The sequence below is a fragment of the Epinephelus moara genome, chromosome 8, assembly GCF_006386435.1.
Source record: "Epinephelus moara isolate mb chromosome 8, YSFRI_EMoa_1.0, whole genome shotgun sequence".
NCBI lineage: Eukaryota > Metazoa > Chordata > Actinopteri > Perciformes > Serranidae > Epinephelus > Epinephelus moara.
In genome coordinates, this window is record NC_065513.1 from 25,096,725 (window position 1) to 25,110,200 (window position 13,476).

A 13,476-nucleotide genomic window follows, 5' to 3' on the forward strand; every position below is an offset into this window, starting at 1 on the left:
ACCCTGCTACAACATGACCGTGTTGTGAATACATGTGAAGCCACAGGTGCGTCATAATTCACTTTATTCATTAACTTCATTCATCAAGGAATTCTTATCAAAACTCGTCAAATACCGCTGCTTTGTCAATGGAAACGTCAAAATGTGATGCTGCAACTCAGTGGTGCCAAACTGGTGGGTTGCGGTCCAAATTTGCCTTGCAAATGTGTCAAGTTTGTAAAAAAAAAAAAAATAAAAAAATAGATTGAGTGACTTATCACCAGCTACTTGACAGAGACAGCAAACTAGCTCAACGACATGGCTGAACTGGTCCTGTGGCTGGACCAGTTGGGAACTATTGCTCTAGGTAGCCTCCTGCATTGGTTATGGACATTTATGGACGGCATGTAAATTGATGCTTGTTACATCCATTACGTCTTTTTAAAAATGCACTTCTGTTTTCACAGGAAATGTACAGTTCCTGCTCGTTACATGCATACAGTCTTTCTCAGATAAAACTTCTCTTCTTTGCATTTATTCCCTTAGGTTTGGCAACAAAGCTCCATGGTTAGGTTTAGGCAAAAATCTTTGTGGTATGGCTACTTTGTTATTAAAATAACTCCACCAATTTTTGGTTTCATGGGTGAAACAAACAGCAGGCTCTCGGGTGAAAGTCCATTCTTTGTTTGATCCATTTACAACCCCTCTGGCCCACCCTATACGGACTTTCTCGCTCTTTATACTACAGTAGTTTCCGGCAGCATCGGAAATAGAAATGTGCGTCATACCAGCACAAAGAGTGTCTCTGTGTCTGACACCGACATCCACTGACAAGGAGGTGGTATTTGATAAGTTTGGCTGTGGCCAGCGGCATTAGAAATAGTCGCTGCCCAGTGTGTATCATACCACTGTCATTGTGCATGAAGACATGATTCACCTTGTAAGTAACAAAATGCAACCCTTACTCTTCCTCAAACCTCAAATTTAACCGTCCGTCTTTCAACCACTTCATTGCCAGCTAAACACAAACTTTCTTTGTAACAATGGGCATCAATATTTAAGGGTCAGTCCATCAAAATCACCAAAAATCTGTGTTCCATCACAATGATGAAACATGGTGTAAGTTTTGGTTTTGTTGTCCAAGTTTTGACACATCTGTCTGTGAGATTTCTGCTTCCATCCCAGAACAACAAATATGAAAGGTATTTTGATTGTGGTGCTTCCAGCATTAAAAATAAAGACATCACTTTGAACAGTTATCATTTGAACTACCATACTCTCTACCAAAGCCCTTTTTAGTTTGTTTTATAATTTTAGTGAACTGACCCTTTAAAAGTGAAGGTAATGTCATCATTTGTTTGAGAAATCTACTTCCACCAGCTTTCATCACGTCTCTTTGTTGATGCAGCAACAAGGAGGAGGAGGAGGAGGAGGAGGAAAAGACAACTGGATAGAAAGGGTGAGTCATACCAGTTGACAAAAAGATGAGGACGAAAAGAGTAGGAAGAGCTATAAGTAGGTGGTACATTAGCTAATTGAAAAGATAAATCCAATGAGTTGAGAGAGTTAAATCAATGAAGTGACTCCTAATGACTTAATGATTCATCTACATGCAACCACACCTATCTCAGTTTGAGAAACACTTTATTTTTAGTGTAAGTTGACTGAGCTGATTATATAATGTTTTACCGTACAGATTTGATATTCAGCACAGCAACACGCAGCATCTTGTTCTACAACCAAGAACTGTGCTTCCTAGGATTTTCAGGTGCATATTTTACAGAGAGCTCAGACCGAGCTGAAGCTAAGCTGGCAGCAAACATCAGCGGGCCGGCAAGCGATTTAGAGAAAAGAAGGTGGAGGATTTGGGGAGAGGAAAGCAGCAGGATGAAGGACTGCAGAGCAGAGAAGAAAAAGTACTGCAGGTGAGAGTTAGAGGTGAGGCGTTAAAGACAGGAGAGGAAGTGGGGACAGGAGGAGAGGGAGGGGGGAGGGGGGGGGGGGTCTCTCACAGGTCATGTATTGTTAATGAGAAGATTTCCACCAATCAGATCCTGTTTCACCGCAGAACCAGCAGAGAAAGCATCCTTGATGGAGAGATACATGGTGATGGCAGGATGCTTCCAGGGAAACCATTCAATTTGACCCCGGAAGTCAGCGGTTTGAGTGTAATTCCACCTTCTGCTTAAAGAGAAACTCTTGGAAGGAGCAATTTTCGAGCAATAGAGGAAATGGAGGCGAGGAGATGGCGAACATGGAGCCATTTAAAGGGGCATAAGTTATCTGCTGTAAACAGTATTTCAAATATATGTCAGATCTCCTGCAAAATATATGGAGAAAGCAATAACTTCAGCTAAAATAATAACATTATGAGCTTTGCTTTGGTGCCACCAATCACTCTGCATCAGCAGGGCTTTTCAAAAAATCTCATTTTTGAAAGTTGACCCCTCATAAATACCTTCTTCGTGATGCAGATTGGATGCTGTTTCATTTCTTATTAGAGAGAAAATCTGTCCTTCAAAATCAATGAAATCTGTCTAAGTGATTAACATAGGTGGCTCTTAAACGTACATAGTATCATCAACGGGGACTTACAATGCTCATTTCGAGGTTTATACTTGTATTTTGGGTTTCTAGAAACCTGTTAACATGCTTAAACAGTCAATAAACACTTTCTTGTCTTCATACAGTCTGTGCTGGAACACCTGTATTCACCCCCTGTCTGTGACGCTCCATTTTAGCCCTCCTCCCGAAAAAGTCCAGTCCGACCTCCTGTGTCTGTCTCTGCACCATCATTGCAGCGAAGGGAATGATTGTACAGAGAATAGTGCCACTTTCTGTTGTGAAAAATCACCAATCAAAGCTAAACCAAAGTGTTTACAACTGGACATGTTCCAGCAATAAGATCAGAATTTGGGGAGACATGAACATCGACCGCCAAGATCTCGTGTTTCTCTGATGGAAGCATGTAGCCACATGTAGCAGTATACAACCCCTCTCTCACATGCACTGCGAACCTGAAATTATCTAGACATTATCTAGAGGAGGTGTATGTGAGAAAGCAAATGTACGAATCAGTTGGATCAGACATTACATGGACTTTACCCTGCCAGTTCCCTGGTACAAAGTTTGTGTAATTAAGTCCATGTGTGAACAGAGCGGCTAATATTCCGGAGAATTCACACCGAGCATGTGGGCGTGTTGATAGCATTTCTATCATGCGGCTTGTGCAAAATGAGAAGCAAAAGAACATCCGCGGGTGAAGAAGTGTCTGTTCCATGAAGATGGCAACAAAAATATCTGGAGACAATGAAATCTTGGAAACTCTGTCGGCTGAAGCTGAAATTGTCAAATTCAAGGAACAGCAGGAGCGAATGACACCGCCTCACTGAAACTAACAGGTATCAACAGGTGCATTCTCTTAACAGGCATCACTGCTGCCAAAAAGATGCTAGTTTTACGCTGGAAACCTCCACACACTGTCACAAAACTCAGTGGATTAACACATATATTGATATCATCAATGTGGAGCCATCATCTCATGGTGTAAGAGCTGGATCTCACAGAAATACGTGAAATGAGCACGACCTCTTAACACCGCATTCCGTGGTGGCAGCACGTAATGGGTTGAAATTACGTGCCAGTACCACGGAAACAATGCCAATGTAAAGTCAATTAGGATCCATTGTCGTGGTGTTGCTGGTATTATTTCTGCATGGCAAGAGATGTCAGATAAGATTAAGGAATTGCTGTAATTTTCACTTCACAACTAAAATTTTAGTTTCCTTTCATCCTGCACATATTACTGAATAAGGAGACCCATGGGGAGGGGGAGAGATGGGAATGTTTCCTTTTGTAGTTTGTTTGCTATGTGCGTTGTGCTATATTTTGCTATTGCTGGAGCAAAATATCAATAAAAAGTTGATCACAAACAGTTATGAGCTGACGTCAGCTTGTCTTGAAAGTAGGACGGAAAGTTAGAAACTGAGTATTCAGACCAGTCTGAAGCCTGAGGTTTTTGCTCACAGGGATCATTTTTTATATAAGTTTACCTCATTATTTGAAACTTTGGCACCACCTAATATGGACAACCAACACTGTAACATTATATACATGACAGACAATAAGGAAAAGCATGTGGTGGTGCAGTGGTTAGCGTTGTTGCCTCACAGCAAGAGGGTTCCTGCTTCAAATCTGGGGTGGGGGAGTCCTTCTGTGCGGCGTTTGCATGTTCTCCTGATGTCAGCGTGGGTTTTGTCAGGGTCTTTCTTGGGGTCTTTGGACTTCCCACAGTCCAACAACATGCAGACTAGGTTAACTGGTGACTCCAAATTGCCCGTAGGTGTGAATGTGAGTGTGAATGGTTGTCTGTCTCTATGTGCCAGCCCTGTGATAGTCTGGTGACCTGCCTTTCGCCTGGTGTTAACTGGGAGGGCCCCCTGTGACAATCAGCAGGATAAGCGGTTATGGAAAATGATTGAATAATAGGAGCCCTTTAAGGACAATAAGGCAATTAAATGACTATTAGAGCAAATGCAGGAGGTCTGGGACTCTTTTTCTTGACATACTGTAGCAAACATCTTCTAAATAGCTACAGTATAAAATGCCTGTCTCATGACTGGATTCAACTCGCTGCTGTTCGATGAAATATGTAGACCTGTAACTTTAATGTACTGTGTCACTAGGACTTTAATATTTGAACAGTAGAAAATCTATTTGAATTTCTCTGGAGTTTGCAATAAAAAATAAATAAAAATAAGACCATTAGGCCCTTGGATTACCTTGACAGCCACTAGTATCTTCTCCTGGTCAGGTGAGAGGTTGTAACACTCGGCCAGGAAGACTTTTCCAAAGGCTCCTTCTCCCAGCTCTCTCTTCAGCACGATGTTGTGTCTCTTGATGTGCTGGACGACTGTTGAGCAGAGGAAAGACAAAAGAGATGAGAAGAGCTTCACACATAATGTGGCCATCTTGGTTTACAAATGCTGTACATGTTAGTGGCTGCAAAAACAAGATGCCTGTTGTTGTGACACATTTTGTTAAATAAACGGCAGTCGTTAAACTCTGATAACATTGTGCACCATTTTAATTAATTAGCTCAATTCATGTGAGGTTTATTAGCCTGTCTGTGTCTGTGTCATTACCACAGCAAGACAAAACTATGACACAAGTAAAATATGTTGTATTGTAGATTTATCTTCCTTTTGAGCAGCAGGCTGTGCTTACTCTATCACAGAAGTCTGTTTTTCTACAGTGGAAAGATGTTAGATGTATGGAGATTTTATGTTTTTAAAAAATGTTTCTCTGTTTTGCTGTACACTACTTTGATCCAGTTTTCAGTGTAATGTAAATGTTTAAAAAAAAATGTGTCTGTCACTGTGTTTCATGTGCGTAATCTCTCCCTGCCTTCTGCTCACCCACAGTTGGATCAGAGTCCACAAACCTGCTCTCTGTTGCTAAGTAACTCGTGACTCCATGCCAGCTGATTTTTTTTTTTTTGTGTGTGGAAAATTTGGCATCTTACCACAGTGATGATACAAGATTTTATTCTACAGAACGATTAACAGCGTGGTGCCCTTACTATAACCTGACTAAGCCCCGTCTTCTTGACTGCGGGCCAGATGTGCAATCGTCTGCATGCAAGGGAACACGTGTTATCCTATAATACATGCACTTGGGTACTCCTTGAACACACACACACACAGAGGGAGAGAGAGAGACGGAGGACACCAAGAGCTGAGATTTATCTGTGATGTGATTAAGAGGCGCATTTGAAGAAAAGCTGTCCACTCAGAATATCACATTAAAGCCCAGCTAGACTCTCAGAAGCTGAATCGATTTACACTGTGAGCTACTGAGGTCCACCATAACCCAATATTGTACAGACAGACAGAGAGGGGGAGAGAGGAACACATCCACCATGCAATGTATGCATGTTTGCATGTCTGCTTTGCAAACATACATGTAAACCCTGCCTCCTATAAATTATGCCTATGTAATGCTAATTTGTTTTGCAAAATAGGTTTTGGGGGGAAAATGAATTATGTTCTGTGGTTGCATCTTTTTAAGTGAAGCAAGTTCTGCATACATGCACACAGAGGCAGTCATGGTGGATGTGACTGTGTAAGAGCAGGGCTTTCACCGCGAAGATAGGAGTGTGTATGCTTGTGGCTGAAGGTCTAGTCACTAGACCTTCGGCCACACAGCACAAGTATAAAACAACTAAATTCTACACACTAGATTCTAGTGTGTAGAATTTAGTTGGATTTAGCAGTGAGACTGCAGACTGTAACCAACTGAAACTTCTCCCTTGTGCTGTGCGTGTAAGAGAGGTATGGTGGCTAAACAGTCATGAAGTCACAACTGACTTTTTTAATGTGTTACCCTGACAATCAAACCCTGCTAAGTGCTTGAGTGCCAAGCTTTAGTTGGATTTTGCATCACAAGAGGATTTTGCATCACAAGACAAACAGTGAAAGTTTTATTTTTACTTAAATATTTGTTATCTCAAGGATTGTTCTTCGCAACACACATACACACACGCAATAAGAAGCTGCTGGGGTGTCTGCCACAGGAGGGCAGGGCCCCAAAGGGTGACACTCTGCTCTAAATCATTATGTGTTAAGGTTAGTGTAGCCTTAGTTATACACATTTACATTTTGGGGTTACTGTAATTACTTAAGTTTAGTAATTTATGCTGCTACAGTATATTATGATAAGATATGTGCAGTAAATTTTAGCAGGAGGTATTTGACATTAATATTTTGGACTTGCAGAATGGAGTTTTATCATTACATAGCCTACCATAGGCCTAATTAGTTCATTATCATTTATGGCATTTCAACTATTATTTATTTATATGAGTAAAATTTGCTTTGCTATTTAATGTCTCCTCTGCCTAACGGTTCCTTCCTACCGTTGTTTTACGGGGGACAGGTGTGAATGTAACAGTGTCAAAGTTAGGGGGGGGGGGTGTCACTGTTGCGGTGTCAGTGTTCAAAAGATCACTCAAAGACAGGCCAGGAGGATTGGAGAAGGCTACCAACCAAGAAATTAGGGTGACATTAGAAAAAAAAAGTGTGCATGTAGGCTACTTTAATTAATTAATACGTCACCCGGCGAACAGGGAAAGTCAAATCAAACGCACCCAGGTGTTGCTCATCAGCAGGTGCACGGCAGCTCTGGCTAACATGCTAACAGGCTAACATGCTAACACGTTCATTGTGGATTCTTCAGCAGTTTATTGAGGAGCTTTTACCTTCAGTGAGGTGTGAGGACTTTCTGCTGTTTGGGACATTAATGGACGTGGGACAGAGAGGCTAGGTGGACTGGTTACACTGGGGCAGAGAGGCTGAGTCGACTGGTGGAGTGGACGATTGCATTGGGATGAAGGAGCAGAGGACTTCACCTGCACGAGGCTGGCGGTCAGACAGGTGAGCACAACAACACGCGCTTGACAGGAAAACGTCACTGGGCAAAACACCACTGTGTTAACTGTGTGTAAAACCTGCAGCTTTTTTTGTGGCTGTAATATGTGTTTGTGGCTGCAGCAGCTGTGGAGCTTAGCCTATATGTGTATACATCTCTTATTGTCTGCTGTGCTGGTGTTATTCTGCTCATAATTCTATAAGAAGTGTCATGTTATAGCCCATAGCTCTTTTTATTTATTGTCCTTTCTGTTTCATTGTCTGAGTGTTGCCTCTTTTCTAGTTGATTCTGGTGACTTTACACAGACAGAGGCTGTTGTGTAGCTAAGTGATCATCACGTGTGCACAGGCTGAAAAAGTGCCCTCTCTGGAAAAAAATATTGTTGGTTTCATGTTACAAATGAGTGTTTGTCCAACAGTATTTGGCACATTGCACACAGGCCTCTAGACCAGCCACTCTCAAACCTGTGCTCACCTTTATTCTCTGATAACTTAACATCCAGGGGCTGGTTGTATCAAACACCTTAAATTAAGATTAAGTCAGAGTTAATGTGGTCATGTTGTCATGATCTGAATTAGTGGTTCAGATCGTTTTCTTACTGTACGTAAGGGCTTATACACTTTTGTATAGTATGTTTTCCTTCATGTGCTTTGGTTTTATGGTGATGTCACTGTTTTGCTAATTGTGCTTTTGTGTGTTTGTTTGTGGCTATGTGCTCCCTGTTGTAATTTTGTATAGTATGTTCTTATTGTTTTTGGTTATATGGTTATGTCATTGTTTTATTAATAGTGCTTATATCTTGTTTTTACCTATGTGCCTTGCTATGTGCTTTTGTCTGTGGTAATCTGTTTGCTCTGTGCTTATGTGCCCTTCTATGGACATGCCATCAGTCTGCTTTTGTCTGATCTAATGTGCTTTTGAATGTTATTATAATGTCTTGTTTTTATCAACCTGCCGGGGACTGCAGATGAAAATGAGCCTGTATGGCTAAATCTGGCACATTTACATGACTAAAGTGATCATGTTAATTAATGTGTACTGTTTCTTTCTAAATAAACAGAAACATAGGGTGTCCTTGAAATGTTCAATTAAGTATTTATGGTGTTCTCCTTGTCTTGGACTTATACTTAAGGAATCCCAAGAACGTTGCACAAAAGACCTTAGCAACCAAAGCAAGGTAAAAAAAAAAAAATCCCCACAACAACAAACGAACATTTAAGGTACTTCTGACTCTTATCAAAACTGCTACATGACTGAGTTTATGGGGATAAATGAGAAAAACTAACACACTAAGAAGAGAGTTCTGCGACCAGGCGAACCCAGTCGATACGCTTTTGATTTTACACTTTAGATTTGACTGAGTTCATTTTCATTGCAGTTTCTTCCTACAATCGTTTTATATTTCCTGGTATTTGAGGATCAAATTATGATTGTATTCCTCCAGAAGTATAATCTTTTCCCCCTCTAACCAATAGGCTATGGTTTCCTTTTCCTCTTCTGCCATTTTTTCACTATCTAACTATAAGCCAACTTTGTGAGACGATAACAGGCATCACGAGTGCAAATTGAAGCAAACAAAATATCCCTATGGAAACTTTTACCGCTGTGAAATCTCTTTCATTGCTGTAAGTGAGTTAACATTTTTCCTAACTAAGGAACCCTTTTAAAGGATTCTGTGCAACTGTGCAAGTCCCTCAGCTAAGGAGAAATTAAGCCTTACGTGTCATACTTAAGGAGAAATCTTAAGGTGTTTTGTGCAACCGGTCCGTTCAGGACGTTTTTAGGGCAGTCTCTTCCCCTCCGAAACAAACGGACTCAGTGATTTAAAGCAGTAAAAACACTGAATAAAATAATTTCACATAAAAAACAAGTGTTTTTCTGATGCTGCTTGTCACAGAAGGGCTGTTTACTACCCACGTGAAAACAGGAATGCCCTATGACAACCCTATCTAGAGTCAGTGTTTGGTTTGTCCCTTCTGGGCTACTGTAGAAACATGTTTAAAACAAATTAAATTACAAATTAAATGTGTTGTCACTTCACACTTTGCAGATGAAGTATGTGCAAATTAGTACCATACTGTATAAACATTGTGTTTAAAGGAGACAGGGTTCAGTGTGTGGAGGCATTGCTGTGGCTTAAGGTCAGTGTTTTCACATAAACACACAGCATGTTAAATACACTGTGTATTGTCTATTCATCATGACATAATTGTCTGCAGTTCAAAAACAACAGTAGCAGGTCACAGATCTCGGTGCACCCACAATTCCCTGTGCAGCAGCAGCAGCACACAATAAACCCACATCCCCACAAGCCAACTACCCACTATTTAACCAGCTAATTACCTCACCGCACCATTTCCTACTGTGGTTGTGTAATGAGCGTTCACCCATGAAAACGCCTCGCACCACTTCTCCTTAATTAACACCCTCAAATAGCAAATAAATTGATGTGTGCAGACCAATGTTTCCACTACTGCTTTTGCTTTCTTTGGCAGGAAGATTTGGTGTTGTCCTCCCTGCCTCTCCTGTTGTTTTTTACAATTTGTCTTTATTGTTAGATTTATAATGTGCCATTGCTGCTAATTCTGCATTCATGTATTCAAGAATTTTCCATAATTGCTGTGCATAGCAATCAAGAACTTTCAAAATGAAGTTATTTTATTTTTTATGGCCCCATATCGCTCATGAATTCTGCTTTCCAGCTGTCTGCCTTTGCCAATTTTACACTCCTTCTTCCACGCTGCTTTCATTATTAAACTGTATCTCTTTGTGTGCTGCAACACATCACCCGTCTTCTCCTCAATCAGTAGCCTTAATTAAGATCTACAGAAATATTATTCCCCATTTACCAAACTTTACACTCTTGCTCTCTGATGTTTTTCTTAATTAGTACCCGTTTTCCATGCTTATCGTATTCACTCATTCTCCCTCATTTAATATCCCTCCATCCAGCCTCATTATCTTACTCGCACTTTCCTTTTTTTAGCATCCCGCTGCTCCAGCATTTATTCCTCACTGTTGCCGTTCTCGTCATCTGCTAAACCTATCACTTTTTAATCAACATCCTCTAAACGCTAACATCCAGGCAGGCACACGTACTTCCCCCCTTTCTGCAGCTCCATCACTCTGCTCCCGTCGCTTGTTTGTGGCGGCGCTTACAACATTACCATCAAGAGGAGTGATATTCCCCATCAACCACCTCCTCTCCCATGTTCTTCCATCTGTCCTTTTCCTCACTCTTCTCCGCACCTCCCTACGGAGCCACCTAACACACCTATCCCCCTTAATCAGCATCTTATAAACAACCAAAGAAATTAATGTCTCGGGACATAGTTATTCCCCATTTTCCATCTGCCTCTCCTTTCCTTCCTCCTTCTTTCATCTGCCCAGAATCTTTCCATGAACCTGGATGCTGGCATAAAAAAGCATGGAAATTTTGTGTTTGATAGTTTGAACCGAGCAATGCGATAGGTCAAAGATGCAAACATGTATGACAGATGCTTTGAAAGCAGGACTAACAGAAACATTTTCTCTATCTGATTGCTCACGCAGTTAATGTCATGACTCTGATTTCTCCCTTTCTTTTCCAGTGCACCTCATTCCACCGCTCCCAACTGTATGACCTCCTATCAGGAGGTGTAGCTAATTGTGACCTAAATTTTCATAAGCTTAGCGCGTGTGTGTGTGTGTGTGGGTGTGGGTGTTTTCAAGTACTGTATGCATGTGTTGACGTGTGAATAACTTTTTCCAGAACAATGTTAATCCTTATTCCCTGGATACAAAAAAATACAAACCCCAAAAGATCTGCTAGGATGGAAACGGTGGAAAAATTGAGAGATACTGTACACAAAGCCAAGAGGACGGTGTAACATACCAGAGATGAAGAAAAGAAAAATCTCTCCTTTAGTTCAGGGCTGTAGTTACTACTGAAAAGCTGAGGTCAAATCCTCTGTATTCTCTCTCTGAGTTTAAACACTTCTATTTAAAATTTGGAATTCAGAGTTGAACAATGAAAAACTAATTTTGCTTTTTTGAGGCTCAGTATGCTTGTATCTTCTCCTGTAAGGGACACTTTTCATATTAGCTTTCATGCTATTGTTAGATGAAAGGATTGATATTACTGTCATATCGGCACAGTTAGCTCAGCACAAAAGAAGTAAACTGCTTGGCCAAGAAATAGTCTGGCACATAACTCCAGTTAAACCAGAGCATGTCATCCTACACTTTGGTTTTAGCATTCATTTTTCAGTTTTAGGGGTACTGGTAGGGTCAGCTGTTTTCTCCTGTTTCCAGTCTGTATGCAAAAAAAACTATATCCATTTTCCTGGATAATACAGCTGCACAGTGTACACTTCACGTACATTTATATTATTAAAATCAGGCTAATGTATGCCATGCCTATGAGGCCTGATGCTTGACAATGAAATAGCTTTGTATGCATTAAGAAAAAGAATCCCTGCATCCAAGCTGTTACTTAATGTTAATTTATTTGTTTGTTTTTTTTTTTTTACAAAATATAAAATATAATACAAAATATATAAAATATAATTTTATCGTGACTGAAGTATTGTGATAATATCGTATTGTGGGACCTCTGGTGATTCCCATCACTATTTTAAATCTTTTAAATCTATCTTTTTGGCCACGTTAACGTCTTAAGGGAATCTCTCTGTCCTTTTAAGAGACTATTCTCTAGTGTGGGTTGCTTCAGTGCAGCCTTGCTTGAGTTAAATGAATTAACTGTACTCCACTGAGTGTTTATTATAGTCGCCTGTGCTTCTTTTCCATGGATTAGGCTACATTAATATCTTACTGTTATTGGCCTTTTGCTTGTGGGACTGTTGTTGTGTTGCAGTGGTATGGTGAGTGTGGTTGTCATCGGTTCTGCATCACTATCTGTCGCCGCGGTGAAACACGATGCACCAGTGCTCATAACTTTGGTAATTAACATAAATAAACAGTCTCATATTGCATTTCACTTTCATTTATGGAATGTGTGTGAGGTGTTTCCCTGTGGGTGGGGCTCTTGTACGCACACAAGACCTGAGTGGAGAGATGAGAGACAAACTGAAGAGAGGTGGAGGGATGACAAAGGCCACACATCCCTAAATGTGGTGTCAATCTTCTCATTTAACTCTCAGCAACAAAGGAAATAGCTAAGCATATGTCCAACTATTCCTTCAAGGCTAACAATAGATTCCCCAAAAACTGTCCTGAGAGCTGCTCCATTTAAAAAAATCTTCAATAAAGGAAACATTTTAAATCCAAATTATTCAAAAAAAAAAAATGTTTTGGGTTCTGTTTGGGGTTGTTAGTGGGAATTGTATTAATGACTTTAGTATTTCTAAAATCCTTATTACCGCCTTGCTTCAGCTGCTTGACATGCACACTAACAGCCTGTGTGCATGTACTGTATGCTTGTAGTTATAGAAAGATAAACACAGTATTTATAGCCTATGCAAGTCCATAGGTGTTTCACCATAAGTCTTTGCTGATGCATATGACACACTCTACGATGATGCCTGCTCCTTGGATGTTATTATTGTTAATGAGGTGTTCAAGTAAGCTGCACAACAGAGGCTTTGCAACACAGCTAACAGTTCCCGTAATTTAACTCGGATCTATCATCTCTGCAGAGTAATTGCTGCTTTATTGCTGCCAGGAAGAGGCCTGTGCCATCTTTAAGTAGAAACGTGTATTCAATATTACTGGCCGCAAGCTGGTTAAGGCCACTGTTTTAAAAGGAGTGCAGTTCCTGGCGTGCAACCCAGTGCCACTTTGCCAAACTGTCTCCATCAAAGGCTATTGCTCGGGTCGGAGGAGGCTGAGTGCCAAATAATCGGTCAGATACTCTCAGTATTTATGCCGCCTGTCTCAGAGTCAAAGAAGCGTGCAGAGTAATAGTTGTAATGGCTGTCATATATTAAAAACACACACTCAGGCACATACACATACGCAGCAGTTCGTTATTGACTTTCATTGATCCTCCGAGCTTTCATCATTGTCTTTAGGCTGTAAATCCCAGTCTATCTTTTAGTTAGACCGCACCACTGTCAACCCCCGAACCCC

General features: G+C 40.7%; 1 protein-coding gene across 3 annotated transcripts in view; it reads right to left on the bottom strand.

The window, feature by feature from the left end:
• ntrk2a (neurotrophic tyrosine kinase, receptor, type 2a) overlaps nt 1-13,476 on the bottom strand; it is a 135,905-nt gene that overhangs the window by 30,771 nt on the left and 91,658 nt on the right. For all 3 annotated transcript variants that reach the window (XM_050050850.1, XM_050050852.1, XM_050050851.1), the window contains one exon: nt 4,761-4,891. In XM_050050850.1, the coding sequence (XP_049906807.1) occupies nt 4,761-4,891 (131 nt within the window). The remainder of the gene's footprint in view (nt 1-4,760; nt 4,892-13,476) is intronic.